Below are 26,391 nucleotides of genomic sequence, written 5' to 3'. Positions count from 1 at the left end.
AAGAGGGAGGAAGCTTTGTGTCTCTGTGAAGCTGCAAAGTGATCTTGACTGGTGTGTTTTATTCTGTCCCTCCTGTCTCAAAGAGGTGCACTGGAATGAGGAAGAGATAGAGAACAGCAATAGGGGCAGTGAGCTACTTACAGACCGCTGTTACATGAGGAACCAATAAATAAGTGAGAAGTCTTTGGTCTAGAAGAGGACAGTTGGGGAGGGGAAGAGGGTATGGTTAGACAGCTGTACATCAATGAACAACGGGAGGAATGATTTACTGCCTGTTACCTTACAAGAATGTGGGACTTCACCTTAAATTATCAGGAGGTGGGTTCAGAACAAATGCAAAGATATGCCCATAATTGAACTGTGGACTTTGTCACAGGATCGTGTCACTTTTAAAAGTCCATGTGATTAAAAAAGTTAGGTAAATTAATATGGAACAAAACCCATCGAAGACCAACAAGCTCAAACATACCAGTTAATTCTGTCTGAAGTTTCTCACTGCCTGTGGCTGGTGAGAACACCTGTGTCCTGCAGCTGTGCTAGGCTGCTGTTGAGTTTTCTGCTGTGTTCATAAGGTGGCTTGATTAAAGGGTCTGATGACTGTCAGAGGCAGGATCTGCCCCTCTTGTGATGCGCCAGTGGCCTCATAGTGTTGTTCGACTTCACCTCTCTCTCCCTGGGTTCAGGTTCCAGATTGTATGTTGACATTTACTGTGCACATTCCCTGTATTGGTACAGCTGGTTTCTGGTTCTGTAAACTAAATCAGTAAAGACAATTTTTAAACTAAAGAATGGCAAAGCAAACTAATGCTTCCCCCTGACACTCCAAACCCCCTCACCCTGCATTTATCTGGCAGAGGCACAGCTGAATGTGACACTGACACACGCAGCTGGGAACAAGAAGCTGGAGAAGAGCAGAAACTTCTTAAACTGGCTTTGCCTCTTGAACAATTACAGTGAGGTATTCTTAGGGCAACTGTTGCCAATGTCTGTTAGTCTGAAGCTTACTCATTCTGCCTCAGACCTGAAACCCAGTGTGTACACTTGAAACCCTACCTGTTTTTCTCCTCCCCCATCCCCTGCAGAGATAAATCTATTTCAGCTGCAGCCTAATTAAAGATACAATCTCTGCTTTCAAAGTTTTCCTTTCTCTGTTTCTGAGACATTCTCAGAAGAACTTGCTAGCTAAAGTAACTCTTCAGCCTTCAAATATTAAGCTATTTCTGTGGTTCTTGCTTCCTTCTTTCTTTCTGATCTCTATTGCAAATGGAAATTTGTCATAGTTCTTCCCTTTGCAATCAACCCTAAGAAGACCTAGGCAATGGTTCTTCAAGAGTACTGTGGGAATATACCAAAGGCTAAAGAGAGTTATGTTTTCTATGCAAAAATATTTTTGTTTCTAAGGTTTAAAACTGTCTAAATAAAAATGTTACTTCATAAGCAATGCACTATAAATACAACATAGGAACTATACCATTCTAAAAAATGCTTGGTAAAACCTCTTTTGGAATATTCTCTACATCTCAGATTCATTATGTTTTAAGAAATACAAATTCAAACTGATTTGAAGTTAAGATGGGAGGACTGCAGAACCTACGTACCAGTGTACTTAGAGCTAGGAGGGAAGCATAACACATGAGAGTATATGTAGAAAGCTGTGTTAGATTGATGTGTTAAATTACAGGACAATGTTAGTACAAGAACAAATAAATGAGATTAAATTCCTTCAATATCACAAATCGGGAAAGCTATCTGGACAGCAGGAGAATGAATAGCTTTCCATGAGGCAGAACAATATAACTGACTTTGAATTGGTTAGACTCCATCTCAGAAGACTTTATGGTGGTGTTGCCTGTGTCAGTTGTACACAGTGTGACCTGGAGGTCCTTGCTTTATGTTTTACTGCTTTATTGAGCCTGTTAATGTATATTGGCAGATGTGATCTCACTTCTTAGCTGTAAGAATAGACATAACTCATTTTCTGGTTCTGCCTCTTCACGAAGTACTGAAAATCTATTTCAGTTCTTCAGTAATTCTTTGATCACGTTACAGACTTATGCACCATAATATTGTGACCTCTTTCTAGACTTTGTTAAAAACTATCAACGTCTAAGAAGTCGGAGATGACTTCTGTTTGTCTTATGCTATCTTGTACTGCTCACTAAAATTGCATTCTAGCTGTGCTTGTGATCCTGTGATTCATGTGTCCATGTTTACTCTTTGAAATAAACATTTCTTATGTTGAGAACTGCTTGCAATGCTTTATCTGGAATCTTACTTTTGACTTACAGTGTAACATTCCTGTTTGTTTTCAAAAAAAATTGCAATTTTTATGGGACAGAGGCCAAGTCTTTAGTGTTTATTGTAAAAATGAAGTCTATTGTAACAAAACAAATAATTATAAATTATGCCCCTCTTCTGAGTTTGAATGATACACTAAAATTGCTAACTTTTTGCTGTGAACTCATTCTCCACTGAGGCACTTCAAAGCTGTATCTGTCTTTTCTTAATCCTTAATTTTATATACAGAGTCCATATGTAAAGTCAGCAGTAAATCAGTTTTCGTTTAACCATTTGTGACACTTCTGACTTGCCCATGCAAACTTTTTTTTTTTTTTGGTGAAAAATTATTTGAATTTATACCTTGTGCCTTCTGGCTCTTACTGAGTTTTCTTTCAGAGTTTGTCTTTAAGCATTTTATTTGCACTGGAGCTGTGCAGAACCGTCACTTCCTTGGTAATTGACTGTGACCATCTGCTTGGAACTAAAGAAAATAGAGATTAAATTAAATCCCCTTCATGTACCAGAGCAAAATAAAAATTGCTTCTGTGATGTTAAAGTAGTACTTTCCAAGCTTGTTCACTGAAAATCAATAGGTGAAACCTGAATGCCAGCCCTTGCCTGATAACATCACTTGATGGACACAATGAAAAATATTCTTCACAGGAGACTGACTGTATCTTTGTGGAGATCTGAAGAAATTTCAGGCATAAAAAACAGGTGTGAAACCCCACTGAAGGTTACTGGGCTGCCGCAAATTTTATATTTCATGTTGAAAATTTCTTTTTGAAACTGAGATGTGTGGGTTGGTGTGGAGAGCCCATCATCTAAGAATTTTTAGAGATGACTTTTATTGACTTTTTTTTTAGTTGACACAAGTCTGGGATGATAGTAAGGGTTACAGATTCCCGAATCACAAACCTTGCAGATCATATCTTATACTACTGTTCATGCTACCACTCTATGCTGCAGTATCTTTAAAAAAAATTGATTTTAGCATTTTTCACAGAAAGGTTGAGGTTGGGAGGGTTGTCTGCAGGTCACCTAGTCCACCCCCTTGCTCAAGCAGGACCATCTAGAGCCAGTTGCCCAGGACCATGTCCAGATGGCTTTTGAATATCTCTAAGTATGGAGACTCCACAACCTCGCCGGCAACCTGTGCCAGCGCTCAGTCACCCTTACAGTGAAAAATTGTCTCCTCGTATTCAGAGGGAACCTTCTGTGTTTCCGTTTGTGCCCGTTGCCTCTGGTCCTGTCACTGGGCACCACTGAAAAGAGCCCGGCACTTTCCTCTTTGCACCCTCCCTTCAGCTGTTTATTAACACGGGTGAGATCCCCCTTGAATCTTCTCTTCTCCAGGCTGAACAGTGCCAGCTCTCTCGGCTTCTCCTCATAGGAAAAATGCTTCAGTCCCTAATTTTTACTTTTTAAATGTTTTAATTTTTTCCTGATTCTGTTATTCTCCAGCATATAAAGTCAGGCTTCCTTAAGAACATTAATTTAACCATTTAGTATTCTTTATTAATACTGGATTCAAGTATCATTTGGGTCTTTTAATCTGTGACCTATTAAGGTCATCTATTCCAGTCATAAAATGATACCTTTTTTTTTTAAGTTCTGCAAAGATGTTAGACTCTTATTGTTGCTATAGGTCTTAATATTTCATATTTTGTTGTACATAAGTGATGTGTACTTAATTTTTCAGTCCAAGAAAATGTAGGGACCTTGTGTATTTTTCCACAGTGCTAGTTGTAGTAGTTGCATAGGAGTCTGGAGTGCATCACATGCCTCTCATTTATGTCTTACATACGGCATGTGATGAGGAGGTGGTTGTCAGTACTACCGAGTGCATGTTTTTACATATGTAACATAATGCCTGCTAGAGAGGTCTTGCCTGCGAGCTTTGCTGTAAAAAAAAGAAAGAAATGTTTGTGGCTCAAAGTAACATAACGTTTATACAAATCGTCACCAATTCATGTCTCACTGGGGAGGGGGGATCCTGTTAAATTTTGGTGGTCTCGCCTCCCCTGTTCTATAGGATGTGTTCTATGACAAGGTAGTCAGCCCAGTAACTCATTTACTTCTGGTGTCTACCAGAAAGACATCTAACTTCTGTCTGAAGCATTCAGATAGAAAATCTGTGAGTGCCATTGCAGTTGCCACCCTTATGCTGGAAATTATCTATTCTCAGATCCTAGAAATGAGTTCAGGATGTGTCTTTCCCTGCTAGGTTCAGTAACTTGGTGCTTGATGTCTTCTCTTTGTGAAGATTGTTAACTGCCTTGGCAGTTGTTTGGTTTTTGTTAACTGATAAACTTGGAGTGCACACTGTGAAGAATTTTTCTAGCCTTTAGGTAACTTTTGTGGTTCATTTCATGGCATACTAGGTTACAAGAGTTTACTAGATTACTGCCTAAGCTTTGTGGAGATCAGTGGAGAGATCTCTAGAGATCTCACTTGTGTGAGTGCTCTACAAGAGTAAAATCTCTTCAGTAGTTTTAGGTGTTGGTCCTGCAACAACTCAGAGGACCTTATTCACTTTCTCTATTTATGTAGAGTTGATTTGAGTTTACATTCTTGGTATATTGTTCCACACAATAAACCTTTCTTATGCCATGAATCATCATCATCTTTCTCTGCATGGCGTCTACTTTCACACACATGGTAGCAGTTGTTAACGCTGTCTGTTAAAGCACATAGTCAAAGTCACTAAAACAGCTGGTGTTGCAGCCAGCAGAATATACTTTCTTCTGCAAAATCTTTTTAGTGAAGTGATGGAAATTGGCATAACAATGTGTATTGTCATCAGACCTGGGGAAAGTTTTAATATCAAATACAAATTAATGAATGGTATTTTATTTCTGATCCGTTAATTTAATATTCATGTCACTAAAAATGCATGCTAGGATGAAACGAAAGTAGTAATTTGTGCATTTTGCTTAGTCTCAGACAGCTTTTTCATACTACAGTTACATTTAAAGAATACTAACATACATTTACAGAGCTGTGGGAAAGGATGAAGTGTCATGACCAATTAGCATCTCTCTTGAAATCTCATTAGTAACATAAAGTAGATGAAATTTGAATGATAATTTTCCCTGTTGTGGTAAAGGAGTGTGACAGTGAGACTTGGGGGTTCTTGCCCGTTGTCCAGCCTGAACACACTATTGCAAGTGTATCTTCAGAAACTTTTCAACTATATTCTTGTCATGATTGAATAAGAAGGAATATGCTTCCTTCCCAGCAAAGAGTGATATTTTTTGGGTTTGTTTTGTTTACTGAGGAAAGTAAGGTGTTACAACCAAGGTTCGGATCCAGTTATTCAGTTAACACCTATGGTTTAGTTCTTTCCAGTACGTAGTCCTTTCACTGACTAGAGAGCTTCTGTCTTGATCCTCATCAACAAAGCTGCTAATAGCTGTTCATAGCTTTGTAGCAAATTGTAACGCTTGAGTTTTAAACAGGCGAACTAACAAAGTGGAATTTAATTTATGAAATGCTACACTGCTTAGCAAATTTCCTTCGCATGGCTTTGAAGGTGATCTCTTGTAATAAATACTGTACATAGTGATAAATAGGAGTGTATTTTTCAGATATTTTTGAGCACTGCCTCCAGAAGGGGTATATCTTTAGTGCAGGCTAGTGTTTTGGTGGTTCTTACAGGCAGCATTTCCAAAGGAATTTCTGAGGAGCGGTAGTGTTGAAAGGGAATGTTTTCCATTGGCGTTGGAGACGCATGAGGTAGTTAATAGCTGGGAGCAGCTAACGCAAGTAATTAGTTGGTTGGGTATGAGAGTCGCAGTAGAGTTTCTGCACAGAGTTGAAATGCCAGTTAATGCTGGGGGTGTTTTTCTCCTTGAGAGCACAAGTAATAAATGCAACAAAACAAGAATAATGTGTGCCTAATAAATGCCATGGTAATTTTATTAGCAATTCTAGCATACATTTCCACATAACTTTCCAGAAATAGGCTATGTTTGCCCTGACATCAGTTTCATTGCATTCGGCTAAGAGTCATTCATTGGAGACTAGTCTCCAGAGCTAACAGATCTTGGGTTCTGAGATCATGTTCTTTTGCCCCTCCCTCTTTTCCTCATCCCTCTGAACCTGATTAGTTAGTAAAAATGTCCTCATTTAGATTCTTTTGTTTTCAGTTTTATTGAAAAGGAGGGAAAAAGCATCAGTTTTAAAAGGGTCAGGACTACCTGGTGAAACAGCTACCCCTAGTAGGAATCATTAGGTAGAAGTGCATTACTTTGACATTTTGTTATGAGGCTAGTTGGATGTTAACAAAAACAATCTTAATATACTTGTGATTGTGGTTATGCTGTACTTCTGATAGGTGTAGCAGGTTTTTATTCCAATAACTAGAGTCTTGGATAGGCTTTGAATGAGTATGATCAAAGACTTGTGGAAAATACGTTATTTAATGTGGTAGGTTCTGGACAGGGTCTCAGTAGTCAGGATTGATGCAGAGCTCTTTTATTGCAGAACAGAATGACAATTTTAGTCAATTTTTGCCATTTCAGTGAAACAAAGCAAACTAACTGAAACAGGATAATCTTTTTTTAAAAGTTTATTTGGGGGGGGGGGGGGGGAGTTAGACAGAGAAATTTTTTTAGTGAACTTCCTAGCAAAGTGAAAGAACAATCTTTCTGCTTATGGGTGGTGACTTTTCTCCTGAGCTGATTGCTGTTTGCAAAGTGGCATGCTGTTGCACGTAGGACAGGTATCAGCCCTGTTTCAGGCTGTCAGTAGAAGTTGTTTTTACATGAACACCAAGGCTTCTGTGTAAAGATTAGAACTACTTGAACTTCACGTCAACAAATTGCTGGCATAGGAATAATAATGCCTTGGGCAGTACAAATAGTGAGAACTTGCAAGTGAAGGTAAGTTAGGGACTAGTGGTGTTCCAGGCGATTATCACTTCCCGTTTTCCATCTTGTAAATGTCAGAATATAATGTCTTTCACTTATTTTAATGAGCTTGTGTTGGTTTCATAACCTGTGGTGCCCTTTTTTTTGGGGGGGTGTGTATGTGGGGGGGGGGTGTAGTTCATTGCTGCTGTAGTGAATGAACTTAAGTTCTTGGAATAGAACCCTGTTATGGTGAAATAACTAGAGATTTTCTAGGTTTCTTTTGTGTCCTGGAAGTTGCACTGCTATTGTAATGTCTATTTTGTTTAACTTGCACTGCAGTATTTCTCGTTCTGATTTCAGTGTCTGACTTTTCCCTCTTTGCATGTGATAGGTTTGCAGTGAGTAGCCCAGCTTCTTCATACAGTATTTCCATAAAGTGTGAGAGAGTAACCTATTTTTACAGTATGCATCTGTTTCTGGTGGTGTTTCTGATTATGATCAGCTACTACCTTATTATGCAGGCACTTGCTCAAATTGCTTTACTTGTTAAAATGTTTTTCTCTTGCTGTTCTTCAAAGGATTAGTTTGTCTATAGAACAGACTTTTGCTGGGTAGGAGGATTAAACGGATACAGGGCATGTGCTGCCAACCTTATGCAAGAATATAAAATAACTAATTATCTATATTTATGTATGTATGTGGGCTCATACAATATGTAAAGTAACTCTTCCAGGAATCCTAGTATCGAATTGTGATGCCAGCTTCATTAGGGAGCTCTGCAGGAGGTGCCCTAGCCAAGCACAGTGGTAGGACAGTGTTCCCCTTCAGGGCATTGCTCCTGCCATTTCCTTTGATCTTCTTCTGTATTTAAAAAATGAAAGGGGGAAATAGGCGCATAAATGTCCGTTTTCTGTGTTCCTTGTAGAGAAAATGGTGTACTGCCAGAAGTTGCAGTACATGATTATCTGAAACTGTTGATGTGGCAAACGATGATCTTTTTCTAGATAGGTGCTTTTGTTTAGTACAGTCTCCATTAATAATATATAGGCATGCTTTTTAAGATGCTTTGTATCAAGCCTGCAAGTAACAGCCTGCAGTGATAAACCATGAGGCAATGAAGGGTCCTAGAGCTGCATGATCTTACTGCAAAGGATGGGAGAAACATCATCTCTCTGCTTCTACATAATTTACATTGTTTGCAGTTAGGAGGATTGAATGTCTGCTGTCTCTGCTGCAGCCACTCTGAAAGCCTTATATACATGGATAAACAAACAATGCAGTTACTTTGATGGAGTAAAGCAAGGTGCACTTATTACGATGGTCCTGCCACTGGTTTGTAACCTTGCGCTCTGCCTTTGAGTGAGGCAAACGCACGCTGCTGGTGACATTCTCAGCCTGAGTTGTAAGGCAGCCTGATTTAAAAAAAAAATAAATTAAAATTAAACCCACTCAAAAAATACTATAATACTTGTTTTGAACAGCTGGTCTGTAGATTGCAGAGATGCTGGAGCAGTGGTGAGAGAAGAGATCATGCTGAAATCAGAGAGGGTGAGCGCAAAGCTACATCCTTGCATATGCGTAAAGCATAACAAGTTCGATAACCTGTTGTGACTTGATGTAGCTGGGAAGAGGCTGTAGACTTGTACAAAGTACTCATTAATTTTTCTAGTACTGCAGAATTCTCAACAGAAGAAAAAGCATGTGAGGAATATGTGGTAACCAAATTTTGGAAACTGTGGCTATCAAATGCTGTTAAAGAGAGCTGAAAAATAAAAGTAAAAAATATTCTTTTTATCTATCAGGATGATCTTTTCAATTTGGTGATCTTTATGCTTACAGAGGAAAGAAGGAAGACTTTCTACAACTCATCGTATAAAAGCCTGAAGTCTTCTCTCCTTTTTCTAGTATATTGGTAATTGCTTGTAATAATTCTTTTGACCAGTGATCCCAAGGAGTGCATTGATGACTATGTAGCCACTACATGTAAAAACTTAATTATATATTTGAGCAAACAGTGAGTACCATGAATTTGCTATGCTTGCACATGTGATGAGAGCAAAAAGATATTTCAGACTCAGTGTCTTAGATGATGATTTGTGGTGTAGTCAGCTTAGAAGAGCAAGCTGCAAAGCCATGTGGTTCATTCATCATCTGCTGTAGATACTATGTGTGGCTACTTAACATAACTGGTTATGATTGCTTCATCTTCATTAACTAATTGTGAGAAAGGAAAAGAATCCACTAAATACTTCCCAAAATGTGAAATAATTATAGTACAATTGTGACCTACTTGGCTTCTTAGCACAGCCAAATTGGAGATGAATTGGGCTGTGTGGGTGTTGTTCCAAAGAATCTAAGACTCGTTTTTCAAAGATGCCTTGTTCCCCTGTCTCATTCTGCGTGGAGTACCTGCTTTTACACCTGCGTTCTCATTTTTAAATGTAACTTGTCCCTACTGAAGGTGACGTTCTTGACTGGGGGTGCATGTGGTGATGAAACCCCATTATATGGAAAGGGGAGGAAAAAAACAATTCTTTCAAGTTTTTTGATGTATAAAATATTTTTCCTTCTGATAGAAGTGACATTTGGTTGGGAATGCTGACAATGCTTGCTAAGGGACAAAAACCAGGTATAATTCTGAAAATGACTAAGTCTTTAAGATGACAGTATTGTGTACTTCTGGATACTCATAGTGCAATAGTGTCTTCTGTTGCTTCCTGTTGCGTGGGGCTAGTTTTCTGGTCAGAATATTTATATCAAGTTTTTATATGACAAAGGGAGATGCATGTTTAATAGTGTAGGTAGCTTAAAAAAAGGCAGAAACAACCTTTGCTGCTGTTAAACTACTAGAAAAGCACACTCCTTTCATCGTGTGCTGCCACAGGCAGTGGGTAGACGGTAAAGTGTGGATGCACAGGAAGACTTCTTGGTCATGTACTTGTGTAGAACATTAGAACTAACATTTTGTGAATTAATTCTCTTAGCAAATATGAGAAGCATTATGGGTTTAGTTTTAGCAAGAGACAACAGGAAAAACACCTGTTTGCATTAGCACAAAGCTTTCCACAAATTGGTTTTCTCCATCTAGGTGAAAATTTGAGATAGCTCTGCATTCTGCAGTCTTGGCGTGTGTTAGCCAAGCGGGACAGGAGAGGCTCAATACTGTTGTGAAAGATAAAGCCTGAGTAGATTTTAGGAGTAGACCTCAGCAGACATACTGCTTAGTAAAGTTAGAAAAACATTCTAGTGATATTTTACTAAAGTCATGATGGCTTAAGGACAAAGACAGGAGGAAGTTCAGAAGCTTAGTGGGCTTTGTGGTCATTGAAATTCATATTTTTCCTCTGATCTGTGAGAATATTTTTCAGACTCTTGGTGGTATTTACTTTGGTTTTGAGTTCTAGGCATGTGAGAAAAGTCAGTCTTCCATCTGAATATGCAGATGGCAGATGTCCTTTGTCAGGTTAAACCAAAATCTGCTATTGTGCAAATGCATTAAAAGGTTAGGTAACTCTGTGATAATTTCCTGAAGTGTACTAGCTGTCCACTTTAGAGGAGATGTTATTGTCATTCAAAAGGTGTACCTACACATTGGCATTGACACCATGGATGATTAGACATGGAATTAAAAATACTGGGAAATAAAAATTCTAATTGTTGTATATCTGTGGTCTGCCGTGTGCCCTGTCATCATCCCCCCTCACCCCAGCTGTCACACTGAACCACCACATTTGCATGGTCAGTTTTTGGTAAAAACTGAGACAAATCCAATTATTTATGAAATTGAAAGCTGCTGGTTTCTGGGAAAGGAAAGAAACCATGAAGCTTATATTAAAAAAAAAAAAAAAGCCAAACAACCAACCAAACACCATCAACAAAGCAAAACAAAAAACTAAAGTGAAAAATTGATTGAGGCTAATGCTGGTTTTATAGCACATCTTTAAGCTGCTGCAGATGTGATTTCTGGTAAACTGTAAATAGTTCTTTATTTATTAGTCTGAGTCCTTTGATTGAAGAAAGTATTTCGGAGTATCTCCGTCTGAATCACTGCCAGGGTAGTGGTTACAGTGAGTTGGTTAGCTGGAATTTCCAAATAGCTTAAAAAAACCCCCAAAACTATCCTGTGAGCCAATATAGCTGACTTATTCCAGAAGCTCTTGATCGTGTTCCTGCTGGTGATGCTAGCAGGTCACTTGTGGAGTTGCTAGTTTGGTCTTAAGAGCCAAAGAGGTTGGAGCAGTAGGATGTGACATACAGTAGGAAGCTGCAGCTCTTGTGCTTTGAAATCCAGGCGATCAGTGGTGAACATCTTGCTTTCAACTGGGAAGCTCTGCTGTCTACCAGTGGTTTAAAAAGTCGCTATTATACTTTTCTTAAAATGGTCATCAAAGGAAAATAAGAGGAAACTTACTAAAACATAGTGGCTTGCGTTGCTTAAGTAAATATCTTTAAAAATGTGTCAAACTGTTTCCTTCAGTGATGTTCTGTACCTTTACCAATTGGAGCTTATAAGAATGATCTCAGAAAAAACCAGTTGATAAACTTTCTGTTGGTGTTTACTTCAACTGACCTGTTTAGGACTTCTGCTGAACTTTTTTTTTGGAAAGAAAATGTATTCTGGAATTATTTTTCAAGATATGAGTGTATTTAAAAGCTTTCCAAAGAAACCTTGGATGACTTCCTTCGGTAGGAACTTCTCTTCCAAGTAGGAATTGGAAGTTTAGAGCTGGTGCTGGAATTCTGGTTAGACAAGCTGGTAATGTTGGATTTTCATCACGTCTGAAAATTGATCGAAGTGAAAATATTCGAGGTACAGCTAAATGTATTTTTCAGTTAGATAAGAGTGCATTCTACCCAACTTCTGAGCCTCCTGGACATGAGCTAGCTCTGAGCTGAGCCTGTACTGTAACAGCCACTGTTAATGACAGGGTAAGGCTGCAATGAGTGGTTTGGCTCAGAGGCAAAGTATGTTCACATTATACCAGTCCCGTGTACCAGCTGTGTAACTTCTGTCTAGGCAGGCATGTCATCTAAGGTACCAGCTGAGAGTAGGCAGAAAAGATTGCGTAAGGATGTGTTTGTGGATTTGCTTCTCTTCGCTTTTTTTTTTTTTTTTTTTGCTGAGCTATTGTATTGTGGGTTGCTAAGAAAATTGCTCAAAGTGTTGTGGTTTTTTTTTTTCCCTGCTCTGACTTGGTGGAGTTAGTGTATGTAGTCTGGTGGATGAAAGCATGGCTCAATCCCACACGTTTCTGCACTGAGACTGTAGCCTCTTAATATCTTTGAATTTTGTGTAGTGTGTCTGTTGCTGGGTAGATAGAGACCTTTCATCCATATCCTTATCTTATAAACCTTACTATGTTCTCTGCTTGTGCTGTTTTGTCTGTAGACTTTTCTTGGTTGTGTTTGTTCTCTTCATCTATGTTTGCATGCTTTTTTTTTTTCTTAATGTGAAGAGCAAGTGCAAATTTCTACTGTGTATCACTTCAGCCTTATTTCAATACATAATTTAAACATAGGCTTAAGGTTGTAGTTTTCATGACCGGCCTAAGTCAGGCTAATTCTGCACCATATTTTAACCTCCTGTCTTGTAATGGCATTAGCGAGCACAGGGCTGCAGAGCGAGACAGAGCAGCGATCTCTCTTGAAAGCAATCCCACCAAAAAAAGCCACACTGAATTAATTTACTACATGGCCATATGGCTGCCAGCATAAGCATAGAAGCATTTAAGGACAGGTTGAAGTACTCCGAGCTGATGTCTTTAGTTTGGGGGTTTTTTGTCTCTGCTTTATTTCTGACAGTGCTTGTTGGAGTTGTGCATGAAGAGTAATGGTGTTTTTGCGTTGCTTTCCTATGCTCTGTGTGGGCTTTCTGTGGCTAGGGAAAACGCAGGTTTATTTTTGTTCACACTTCTATAATCTCTACAAGAAATGTTTGTTTGACTGTTACCTTGGTCTCGCATGTGTAGTGCTGCTGAAGTCAGTGGGGCTTCACCCTGACACCTTGGTCTGCCAGTTTGCAGGCTCAGGTTGTTTCCCACAAAAGATGGGCTGTGTTTTGACTTCCACAACAAAGAAAACAGATCCTTGTCTTGCTTCTGGAAGTCAGTGCTGTTAGATTTTTATACCTATAAGGAATCTAACATATTCCTTTCTTTTTAATGTGGGGCTGTATTACTAATAAGTAATTACTGGTTAAAAATCTGTGGTGTATCATATAAATATCTTCTGATCTGATTATTCTTAAATACATTGTGGATTACAAAGAAGTTCAGATTATAGTAATGATGTACACTGACTTTGTTTCTTTTTTCTTTCTTTGCTCCCTTCCCTTTATGTGAATGATGTATTCATACTTCTCATCGTTGCTGACTTTTTTTTTTTGCCACTCATCAAGAAAACCACCTAAGGTAAGTATTTTCTCTCTTTTTACATTTGTACCTCCTGGAAAATGTTGAGCAATGCAGAAATACTGGGCATGTTCCCATAGTATGTGATCAATACAACTTTGATAAAGGAAAATACATTAAAAAAGTCTGTTCCTCATATTTCCAAGTTAAAGACTTCATAATTCCAGAAGAATACATTTTAATCCAACTGACATGCAGGCAAGGCGCATGACTTGTTAAAGCTGTGACCAGGACAAGCCATGATTTTAATGCATTCATTAAAACATTTGAAAGAGTAAAGAAGTATTGTGTGTAAAACATTTCATTGCACATAATTCTGCTTAAAAGTTAAAATACTGTATTTAAAAGGTAGCATAATACTTCTAGTAAGAAAAAAACTGTTCTTATTTGTAACTGGTGATCTTCAGAAATTGATAATTTGTGTAAAAGTGGCTAAAGTACACTGGAATTCACCTAGAAAAGATGCTCTGTGTTGTTTGTAATGCAGGGGAAGGGAGGGAGAATGAGTGCTATGTATCTATTGGATAGAGAAGGAACCTTAGTGAGATAACAAATACAGTATCAGTAGAGGGCTGGTAGCAATGGTGAGGTAAAAGGACCGTGTGAACTACGTCTTGTCAGCACATGCAAAACTCTGGTATTTTGCTTCAGCAGTTTAATGATAATTTTGTCCTTTCTGTTTCTGTTGGGTGGTACTTTTTTACAGCAGAAAGCTGTAGTTAGCTCTGAGGTTTTTTACATTATTCTTTTGGAATTGTAGATCTTCAAGAAATAGTGTATGCAATTCTGATGTGACTTCTACAGGTGTAGCAGAACATTCTGTAGGCCTTCCGGGAATGGAAATTGAGATGGATATTGATCTATATATCTGTCTTATGGATATGTGTACTTTATAGTTCAGACAGCTATTTTATATGTGTGTGTATAAAAAAATTAAATTTTTATTGTTTTGATTAATTTTTTTAAGTGTCAGAAGAAGACATCTTCTCAGTAAGTGATGTGTATTATTCCCAGTAGACAAGTAACAATGGAATAAACTATTTTAACATTAATTGAAATAATCACATTTGAAAACACAAACAAAAACATGTAATTTAAGGTCATGGTGGATAAAAAGGAATAACACTGATATTACAGTTTAAAATGGTATGCTGTACTGATTTATCCTTTTCCTGGACCTGGCCTTCAGTTTCTCTCTTTTTTTTTTTTTTTTTTAAAAAGCATTTAATAAAGTTCTTCTATCAATCTCAGTTAATATAGTTAATACAAAAAAAGTTTGATCATTGTTAATTTTTTTTTAAAAGCAAAAAAACCTCCTTCTTATAATTTCACAAAAACTTTTTTACAAGAGCCTTCATTTTCTGCGGTACATAATTCATGTTCAATTATAGGCAGCTAAAGTTATTCTTGACATTATTGAAAAGCATAATTATGACCTTGCATTTTTTTGACAAAAACATAACAGCTGCACATTATTGCTAGGTATATAGATGGTCATTAAGATCCTGGAGCTATAATGCAGAAACTTAAGATGTTGTGTGAAATGTGTATCAGTTTGAGGCAGAAGATGATTCTTACCATCAGTGTAAATAGGTTTTTTTGAATTGGTAGAGCTGTGGTATGACAGTTGGATGTTTCTTGATTTACACAGTTTTTAGGGTACTGCATGTAGTTGATCTTCAAATTAGGATTTTTTATAAAACGAAATTTCATAAATACTGGAAGTTTCTTTACCTTTAGTTTAATGAGCTGGTTTATCATCAGCCATGGATGTATTGTGATCCCAGTTCAACTTGATAGCTCAGAAGCTGTGGTAGGAAACGTTATAAAAGGATATTAGGGGTTTTGCTATTTCTACAAACATCACATTTCAGTATATTACTAATCTTGGGCTACTAATCTAGTGTAGTTTTGTGACAAAGGCAGAGCGGTTGTTTAGAGCTGAGATTTGTGAGCTATGCCCTAGGCTGCCTTCACATTTTCTGTTCGTAGCTCTTTAGGCCTATGTTAGGTCTCATCTTTTTCGTACTGTGACCAAGTTCTTTCTTTTTCAGTTCTTTAATGGCTTCTGTTTACGTTAAGCTTACTGGTGTAGACTTTGTTTCCCATTTGCTAATGTATCTCCTTTATCACTTACCTACATCAGCTGTTGTAATAGGCATGTAGAAATAACTGCCTGGTGAATGAAAATTTCTCCCTTTTCTTTTTAGCAACCTGGTAGCCCTGTAAGTCACCCTACATGTCAGACTGAGTGCTTCATTGAGGTTCATGTGAGCAATATCTGTACCTGTCCAGCATAACTTTTTTTCCCTGTAAAAACAAAACATGATTGGCCATCTATTGATCAGATGAAAATGGCTATTAAATGTTAGCTATGCGTTTACAATATTTTATAGCTACATAGACAGTATGTTAGGGATTATGTTAGTTCCGGGTAACGCGTTGCTAAATGCTGGAACCCCAGACTCTGTGTAGTCTGTACCAAGGATTAGGCTTCAAAACAACTAATAATGAATGCGAAATTAGACTCCTTTCTAAACTAATTATGTCATTTGACTTAGTCTGGAAAGCAGTTAACCTTGGATATGGTACTCATTACCTGTAAGTAGTTCACATAAGTATACTTGCATATGTAAACCCTTAAAATTATTAATTCTTCAAGCCATTGATTAGGGGCTTTAATAAAAATGAGTTCTGCAGCATATTGTTTTGGCTATTTAAAATGTGAATATCCCTTGGCTCTCTTTTCTGATTCTGTGAGAAATTACTGCTGTGTAGCAGTCAGGTACAATGGCTTATAGTTAAAAATCTGCAATCTCATTTTATGCCATAGATACAGGTGAATTTGGGACAAAACTCTAAATGTTTCACTGATGTGTTAAATGCATGGACTTAGATCACTGTTTTGCTGTAGAAGCCATAACCTCTAGCTGCCTTGTTAGCAAAATAATAACCAATGGCTGTCTTAAACTCCTGTAGGTGTTTGCTGAAGAAATCTGACTCAAAGCCCCATATCTTTTTTTTTTTTTACTTTAATTTTGTGGTTACCAGAAGAAGTCTTTTGTTAAATTTCTAATAGTTATTAACACTCTGAATATTATTCTCTTTCACCTAGAAATTACCTATGTAACTCTTTTACCCAGGGTAATGTGCACACTTAAAATGGCTCTGGATTATGGTAGTCCCAGGATCCATCATTTCCTGGCTAATTCTTTCTTATAGCTTTCCATTTTTATATGTTTATGCTGTAAAGTTTGTGCATTAAAATTCTTATAATGAATATACAATGAGTATCATACTCAAGTTCATAAACTTATTTTTTACTATGGACTTCCAGTTGTGCAAGATCTGTCCTCGTGAGTCGTGTTCCATTACTTCTAGCTCTGTTTGTTACTTGACTATTTCTAGATGCCTACAATACAATGTCGAAGCTTTTTTCCAACTGTCATAATACTCAGACTGAAAATACTGTGCCGTGTCAAACACTGCAAGAACAGAGCTGGGAAAAAAACCCCACCCTGTTGGTCTTCTAGCTCCACTCAAAATTTCTGGTTTAGAAGCTACTACCATAGTGTGATATGTTCTTGGCAGCTTTCTTTTATCTAGCTTTCTCTTTCAAATGCTAGAATGAAGTACGAGGTACAGAATCTTGCAAAAATAAGAAAGTTTTAAGGCTTATTTGTTAGTTCCCTCTGTAATTTAAAAGCCCAGAATAATTTTGGTTCTGGTTGTGAGAACTGATCAACACCTGTCCGTCTGCTTGTGGTTGAATGCCAACCTGTGCAGACGCTTGAAGTAGGTGTATACCTGTCTTTCCTGATTTTCCCATTTTGCTTACCTTCTGAAAATATGTTAAGCTTCCTGGTACAGTGGCTATAGAATTGGCATCAGAGCAGTAGGAAAGCAGAAATACTTGTCCATGTAGTCACAGATTTACTCAAAATACGTAGAAGAATAACTGAAAGTTCAGGAAATCTTAGTGGAAATACAGGTAGAAATTTTAAACTTTGAGTTGCGAACAAAAAATAATGGCGTTTTTTAATGTTAACACAACTAAATGGAATAGACTTTCCAAAATGTAGTTTAATTCACAGAGGGTGCTTGAAGCTTAAGAAGTTCTATTGGTGTGTCACATCTCTGTTTTAATGGTAGTTTTGATATAGCTGGTTGATACAGTTTTGATATAAATTGATATTTTTTTTTGCTTTTGGGTGTTCTTCATAAAGCTACAAAGGCATTTTCAGTGCTTAGTAATGCCCAGTTTGAGTATTGGCTGTTCAGTCTGAGACTTTGGCATTAACAGAACTTCTGATAGCTTTGATAGTCATATTGACAGGGGGTTTCATACCTTCTTCAAGGAAATGGATCTCGGGGAGAAAAAATTAAGAAAATAATGGTTATTCTGCATGCTCCTATCAAAAGAAAAAGTAATACCCACCACTTTTGTTTTCAAGGAAGAATAATCGGTGAAGATGGGAGAAAGAAAGGAGCACCTTAGATGAGACTTAAGAGGGTATTTTCATGGTGTAGGTTCTGTATCTTGACCCCAAGTATGCTTGTGTGCTATTCTTGAGACTGCATGTCCTGCAGTTCCTGCACTGAAGATCAAGAAAATATAAACTAGTGAGTCGTCTTTGTACAGAGATGATCAAATGGATCACTTTTCAGGTAGGACAGTGTCCTACAGGCATTTCCCATAGAATGCCTTCATTCTGTATGTGCGGAAGAGCCTCACTGATTGGGACCAAGTTTCTTCCTCTTGTGTGCCTTACTTCTTACTCTGTTAATTCTTGCATTTGGAATCTGTTTTCCCAAAGGTCCAAGTTGTCCTGAAAATTGCTTTGGTTGGGTGCTTCCGTAAGTTATCGATGCTGGGAATGTTCAACTTTGCTGTTTTGTCATCACCAATCAAAGTAATTTTTAGTTTTTTGCCCACTTGTTTTAATGGAGAAGGGAATTTTACTGCAACTGCTTGACATGTTTTGCAGATAGTGCATGCCTCAGCAGTTTCCAATTTTTTGCCTGACTTTTTTTTTTTTTTTTTTTTTCACGTAATCTTGTTATTTCTGTTAGAAGGATTTGGCAATTTTCCAGAGCAGATTTTATAAATAGCCCAAGACCATGTCCTGGCTTTTTATGTTTAGTATGAAAAGATACTAAAATGCTATATTTACATTTGTTTTATGTTGAGACAGAATTTTTCTCTTACTATTGCTTAATCATTTTGGAACTTTTAAAAATCAGGCTGACCAGTTTTTATCTTTAAAAAAAAATCCAAATAACAATTACTTTTCTACAAGAAACACTTGGCTGTAAGCACGTATTTTAGTTTGTGAAGTCTCTTTACAAGATCAGTGTTTAAATTAAGAGTCATTGAATAATACTGTCATGATTTTCCATGTTAACCAAGGGGAAAATGTGTAGGACAATAGATTAAATTGGCCTGCAGTACTGCTCTATTGACGTTTAAGTAATTACAGATGAGCATGTGTAGCTGGGTAACCTTTCTGAACTAGAATGTGTGATCCACTGCAGAAAACACTTAGTTTCAAGGGTAAAGAATGGGCATCTGGTAGATTTGGATCCTTACAATTGAGCTTTCTTTGGTAATTGAACTGCTTGCCATTTGATCGTTAAGAGATTAGGTATTGTTACTAAGTCCTGTGAGGAAAATTTCCATAGAAGTGGAATGTGAGACAACGCTATTTCTTGGCCTGTAAAAGTTAGGAAAAGGTTTAGAGCATTCTTATTGGTGACAGAGAGTTCTTTATGCTTAGATTTGAAGCACAATGAATAAATGCACAGAAGTTATTTAAAATGCCCCCTACTTATGTGGCGGTCTGAAGATACGGTGAAGTAACTGCTGCATTTTGCTTGCAGTTCAGTGGCAAAACTACATCTTTGACTTAGTCACAGCAGGGAACATCCTGACTCATGAAGCTGTCTCTTTCTATTTGTGTTGCAGTAAGTGACTCAGACCTCCCTGTTAGATTATTATTAAGGGTTTTTTTTGTTTGTTTTCTCTTTGGAAGGGAATTCCAGAACTCATTTCACTCTTGTGGACTAAGTGTTGTCTCAATATCTTGTCTTCTCTCAGGCCATTTGATGTATTTTGCTTTAAGTTGGGGGAAAGAGAAGGAGGTGAGGTTACTGTGCTACCTGGTTTTATCCTTCTGAAATATTTACAGCAACAGACATTTTGGAAAGAGTTAGGTTACAATATATGCATAGATTAGGTTGCATGGTAATTCTGCAATAGCAGGGAATCAAGTTGTTCTACATTCCCAAACGCCAAAAAGGAATAATCCATCTTCTTCCTCACTTCAGGGTTTGTCTCACAGGGAATTTGGCATTTCTGCTGATAGAACTTGTGGCTCTTGCCCTATACTGACCTGCATGGTTTGCCTCACTAAGGAGATCAGCTGTTGGAGAACGAGGCAAAGAAAATCTTGGCCCAGGCAAAAGTTTTAATAAAGAAGGTTGTTTGGGTTTTTTCCCCACCTCTTGGCATCCCAAAGGAAGAAAAATAAATAGAATCTGTATCATTAACTTGTCCACAGTCAGTTCAGAAAATATACTGCAGCTTAAGGTGTGTTTGTAACAATATAAAGCTGTCAGAACAACAGTGTTAAATATTTATACCATGATGTTCTCAGATGTGCAGAAAAAGTAACTTGGATCAAATCCCAATGTGTTAAGTGGTTTTACAGGACACCATTTCAGGTCCACAAGCCCACTGATATTGAATCTCATTTGATTTCTACTCAGCTGGAACTAGACTGAAATGATATTAAGTGTTTTCATTAGAGCAGGCTCTGATAGCCTGTCTAATAGAGCTACATTTTCTACTTGTAGTTTTTGAGCTTCCTCTACTGAGATCCAGTACTGTACTCTTAGTTTAGGCAGGTAATCTGATACTATTTGTTCCTTAAGGCTTACAAGTAGTAATGCTCCTCTTTGAGCATTAGACATCCAACCCATGGTACAACTTTTGTGCATCTTGTATTGATGTCTGCTAAATAGACATCTCGACAAGTTCTGTATATTGACTCCTTTCGGTGCTGTTTCATTACTGCTAGCAGAAACTTTTGTCAGCATTGGTGCCTGGAGGAGAGTGGAGCTCATTGTAAGGTTTTGGTTGTGTTTTGAAGCCTGTATTAAGAGATACAGTAAGCAGTATTTTGTATTGTCTGTAATACAGATAGAAAGAAGTATTGCAGTTCTGCAACTCTCAAGATTTCCCCAAAGTATTCCGGCTGATGAAGTCTTTTTACAGTTCTGATTTAGGATCTCTAGAAACAGTAGAGTCTAACTGCAATTAAAGTAATGGATTTGTGCTGCTTCACGCGAAATGTCTTGAAGCCAGAGTTCCTCATTTGTCTTTTCCTCATATGCTTCTACAGGTGTTTGCCTTTGATCACTGCTTCTGGTCCATGGATGAATCAAACACCACGAAATATGCAGGTAACCTATTTTCCATACATTTGATGGGGTAAATAATTTGAGAACATATGAGAGCTTGGGCTTTTGTTTTGTGGGTTGTTTGGTACTGTGATGCTCAAGTGACTTCTTTACAAAAGCACACTTCTCATTTTCACAGGTATTGAGTCGTCTGAATTGCTAGCACCTCAGTTCAGAAGGAATCCAAGCTTTAAGGTGCCCAGTGCACTGTTCAGGAAGGGTGCTTTTGCATCTAAACTATAATGTTTTTTGTTTGGGTGGGTTTGTTCGGTTTGTTTTTTTTTTTAATCCCCTGGAAGAGCCTTGTGTGAAGATTTTTTTCTGTCACATAAAATGAAATTTCAGTTCTGCATCAGAAATGACTTCTGACTAATGCTAGTGATGAAAGTGTGTGTTTTCAGTGCTCTACATTCCTGTGCACAAGAGAGGAATAAAGCATATTCTCCTCAGATGGTGTGGTTATTTCAGGTCTTTCAAGTCATTCATAGTCTGATTGTTCAGATCCGTAGTTTTTTTGAGTGATCAGCTTTGTGACTCCTTCCTCCCAAAAGCTGGATAATCCTGACAAGATTGTAACCCCAGTGGTTAGTTACCTCATAACTGGATTTGTGTATTAGCATATTCATACTTTATAAGAGGACTTGTTTTGATAGAGACATCTCTGAACACTGGGATTTAAAGGCTGTGGTCCACAGAAAGGAGAAAAAAAAATAGCATTCAGATTAGATGTTCATATTAAGAAGTTTTTTGGGTCATAAGAAATCTTGACTGTTGATAGGGTTAGCTCAAAGTTTGGGATCAGTGGTCTAATAAATGAACTGTCATATACTTGTGTTAAAATACATCTCTGACTGCTGTAGCCTCTGGCATCAAATCCCAAATCTTAGAGGTTGCGCTTGATCGTAGACTCTGCTGTATTTCTTACTTGCCTGAGCAAAGATAAGTTTCTTCAGGAAAAAAGTTCTGTGTCGGTTCTTTTTTTCAGTAACTGCATTTGCACGGAACAGGTGTACTCCACAGCATTCATAGTTCAGGCTGGTAGAGCCACTGGAGCATGCAACAGCTCCTTTTGTGCCTGCACACCTCTGTTTCTTTTTTAAAGGAAGGAGGTGACATTACGCACAGAGATCTTGGCCCCATGTGCCTCGAGTGCGCAGGTGGGAGCTGCACCTATTGGGTGCACCATGGTGCTAAGCCACTTGTAGAGAAGAGGTAGACCAGAGAGACACCCCTAACCAGTTAAACTTGTTTCTGTCTCAGTTTAACCCGTCTCCGAGTCAATTCAGTGGGCTTCTACATCTATTTATTTTTAATTTGAATCAAAACTAGATTTCTCTAGACTGTTTCAGAAGTTGTCACTGAATTGTCTGATCTGAGAACTGAAGTTTTATTATCTGTATACAGTTGAACCTCTTGTCGGACTGGACTCTAGAAAGCTGTCGCCCACATCTCTTGCATTTCCTTCCGGGACAGAAAGCTATAAGGTTTTTTTCTTTGCCTGTTCCAAATAATGTTCCTGCTGGGGGGGGCGACACCAAAACACAAAGCTTTTTTCCTGTGACTTTTTTCATAAATATGATAAGAATGTGAGCTTCAAGACTTGCATATGAAAAACAATGCTTTTGCTGATTTTTTTTTTTTTTTTTTTTTGGTATGGTCTTGAAGTTAACTTGTGACTTTCAGCCCCCATGTTCTGGAACATAATGGATTTGGCAGAATATCAAAATAAGAGTAAAAAACAGAACAAAACTGTCTCGGGCCTAAGTTACTGGGTTATTGACTTGTTCACTTGCTTATGCATGAACTGTTACTATCATATATACATATCCTAAATTACTGTACTAAACAAAAAAATAAACCAACTGGGTTTGGTTGGGATTTTTGATAATTCTGTTGCCTCATGGAAGAAACCCCCATTGTCCTAGGCGCCTTGCAAATACACCTGCTGTCTGTGTCCGGAGATTGTACCAGAGGCTGTTACAGAATTAACAAGCTTAAAGAGTCCAAACAAGCCACCTGACAGCCTGAGTTTTTGAGCTAAACTGTAGTTTCTTGGTTGGATGCTGGACTACAGAAGGGGTGCTGATCCGGAAGGTAGACAGATGCATTAAATACTCCCTGCCTGAAGTAACTCTATGTCAATGTGTGAGTTTAGTGTCCCTGGCAAGAGCAGTGATTAGTTGCACAATTAAAAGGAAACATGTATAAAGCTTGAAAGCTAAGTTCAGATTGCTTGTAAATGTAAGCAATATATAAGCTTCAAGCTTTATTAAAATTCTTGAAATAAAAAAGGTACGTGAGACAAATTTGATTACTTGAAAAACCCTTTTATCTGCATCACAGAAATAGTGGAAGGTTTAACAAAAGATTCTCAAGTACTAGACTACCCTATCGGTCATTGCTCTCTGTGCAAAAATAAAACATGCTCATCTTGCATTATGTTGAATAGATCTTTCGTTGTGGATGATATATTATATTAAAGATTTTATTGATTGACATGTGGGACATCAGAAAACCCACAGAATGGTGTACGCTGTGGACAACATACATCTGAATTTTTTCTTGACTTATGTTGGATAACTCTTCCATGTTTTGGTGTTTGGTTTTGTTTTGTTTGTTTTTTAATGTCAACAAAACCAAAGTTTGTGCTCTTCTGGAAATGCACATTTGTTATAGGATCCTTAAAACTATCACATATGATTATGATCTGGTTTTATTTTTCACTTTGATCTATAATACTACTGGCACGTACTAATTTTGTTTGCATAAGAGCAAGATTCTTGTTTGGATAAACTTAATCGCATGGGTAATTGGTAAAAATTCTTGGGCTGTGACAGATCAGGGCTGACCCTGAAATGGGATTAGCTATCTTTCTCTTATTCTAAACCCATTCTGTGAGGTATCTTCATCTTTTTTGGCTGAAGCTAAGGCTTATTTTGTATGTACTAATTTTCTTTCTTTCTGAACTCATATGCAGGAAGTACAAGGGATTTTATTCCAGTTTGAATGTTACCTTCTCTTTCCAGCATTTGAAAACATGGGGATTGTTGTTGCGAAGACATAGTGCTGTATATTTAGATTCTAACTTATATTTCAGTAACTCCATATGCACGAAGCACTAAACTATCCTTTTTTTTTTTTTTTAATGATTGTGGTACAGAAGTAGGCTCTTGGTAGCAGAATTTCTTTTTTAGCGATTTTTTTCCACTGAAGTGGTTATTGGTTCTAAATTCTAAAATGATCCAGCAATATCACTAACATAAGTAGTGAAGGTTACCTTTATGTGAGGAAAAACATCTAGAGAGGGCATCTTTGCAGCTGCACTTGCAGGACTGTATCTCTCATGAAGACAGCAGGGAGTCTGGAGCACAGAAGATCAGTAAGCTAATTCGCAAAACCTTTGTGGAAGTGGTGCTTTGGTTTCAGATTCTGCAAGAAATGAAGGATCTTTAACAACTTGATATCCCACCTAGAGATTGCAAGATGCAGAACCCCCCTCTGAATTGCTCCTAAGACTGAAAAGGAAGTGTTTATGTTAAAATATTTTTTGTTTTAATCCAACCAATTAGCAGGTAGCGGATTACTCTGAATACTGAGGCTGTGGGTTTCCCTACAATTTGTTGTCTATATCGTTCCGAGCAAGGAATGGTTGCAAACCTCTGGGTTTGTGCTGATCATCACATGCAAGCTCCTTGGCCTTTTTTTAATGATTTAATTCTGAAAGACACAGTTGGGTATTTGGTGAGTATATGACCCTCTTATCTGAAAGAAAAAAAAAATAACCAAAGTAGATTATTTTTTTTTTGAGAAGGGAGGGTATTTGGTCATAGGACAGAATGAGTTTGCTTTGCCTGGTAGGCTATAGGAGAGGTGTTTTGAAAGTATGCAAAATAGCTTCTTATTACCATTTGTTTCTTGACTTGAAGGGGTCAAGAGTCAGTTCATGGATAAGGACACACCTGCTTGCCTTGAAAAGCTCACAGACACAAATAACAGCTTGGCATTTTGGTGAAGGGGAGGATACTGAGAAATTCTCAGAGAGGGGAACAAAGAATTCTTTTTACAAGCCTAGACAACAGCGAGAGTCTATTGAAGTCTGCAATGAAGTGGATTTTTAAAAGGAAGGAAAGAAACCCTTCAGTTTGGGAAGGGTTCAAGAGATGGTATAAGTAACTACGGTAGCACTTAGGCGGGTCCATTCCAAGGACCCCATGCTGTATTGCCTTGACTGTGGTTTTTTCTTAAACTCCCTAAGCTGCATCACATTTGGCCTGAAATTTCAGATCTGTGTTTCTGCAGGCTGCGTTGTCCTGAGAGGTGAAACACCTGACTTTGGGCTAAGCTATAATTTTATATGGAATATACATATGCTAACTACTGCTCTTCCACCAGCTGTTTTAAAAGGAAACAAACCAGGCATGCGACTTAAAGAACTGTACGCTTCTATCCTCATGAAACATTTTAAGTAGTGAATTTCTAGCAGATAGGAGCGTCTGTCTGTCTGTAGTTCAGGCCTACACATTGAAGCTGTTAATGTGGGAGAAGCCTATCCTTTCCTTACTGTTCTCTTGACTTTTTTTGTTTTGTTCAGAGGAGACTCTGTAGTATGTGGAATTTAATTTTGTGTCATACAGCTGACACCTGGCCCATACATTTTTGGTGAAACTTAGTTATTCAGTATGATTTTTAGCACTGTATGTAAAATGTAAATGTTGCTGCATCTAATTTGAAGCACTCGAGACCCTTTAGTGGATTAAAGCTTTGACCATTAAAGACTCCGGTGCTTTGTCAATACTGTAGTGTTAGGCTGCAGTAGTTAGATGATGTTAGCTGTTGTGCTTTTAGGTTCTTGCTAAGCTGAACCATAGGCATCTTTTTTTCCAATTTTAGAGATGCTTTTGAAACTGTTATCTAGCAGAGCTTTTAATAATTCTGATCTCCACGGATCAAGTTTTATTTTAACTATCAGATCATGGAACCAACTGCAATTTATTACTGTCAAGGTTTGCTTATGAAAATGTTCTTGGTTAGAGATTAAGCCATAAAGAGACTTGACTTTTCAGTGTTGAACGTAAGTCGTTATTTGGTTCTAGCTGTTTTTCCTGTGTAAGGGAGGGGGTTTCAGGAACAGCGGTGATGTGTCATGACCTGGCTGAATGAATCTGTGCTAATACGAGACCACTATCCCTATTTGAGATTGACAAATTGTTGTGAACTAGAAATACTAGACATCTGAAAAACAGACACAGAAACTAATTTTTTGGTACAGTACATCTTGAATGTGTTTGTCACTAAGTGAGCAGATCTTGGGAAAGACAATAACTGTTAACTGCCTTTTAAAAAGAGTTTTGTTGGAAAGGGTGTGACCCTTTTTCCTCCCCTCC

The 26,391-nt window shown here is 37.8% G+C and overlaps 1 protein-coding gene across 1 annotated transcript in view; it reads left to right on the top strand.

The window, feature by feature from the left end:
- The window catches only part of KIF13A (kinesin family member 13A), a 118,646-nt gene that overhangs the window by 33,006 nt on the left and 59,249 nt on the right, over positions 1 to 26,391 (top strand). Inside the window, exons 2-3 of the mRNA XM_009895801.1 lie at positions 13,534 to 13,546; positions 20,950 to 21,010. Of these exons, the coding sequence (XP_009894103.1) occupies positions 13,534 to 13,546; positions 20,950 to 21,010 (74 nt within the window). The remainder of the gene's footprint in view (positions 1 to 13,533; positions 13,547 to 20,949; positions 21,011 to 26,391) is intronic.

Source organism: Charadrius vociferus, unplaced genomic scaffold, assembly GCF_000708025.1.
Source record: "Charadrius vociferus isolate BGI_N301 unplaced genomic scaffold, ASM70802v2 scaffold422, whole genome shotgun sequence".
Lineage (NCBI taxonomy): Eukaryota > Metazoa > Chordata > Aves > Charadriiformes > Charadriidae > Charadrius > Charadrius vociferus.
The sequence above is the reverse complement of the archived record's forward strand: the minus strand, read 5'-3'. Positions and strand labels throughout refer to the sequence as shown.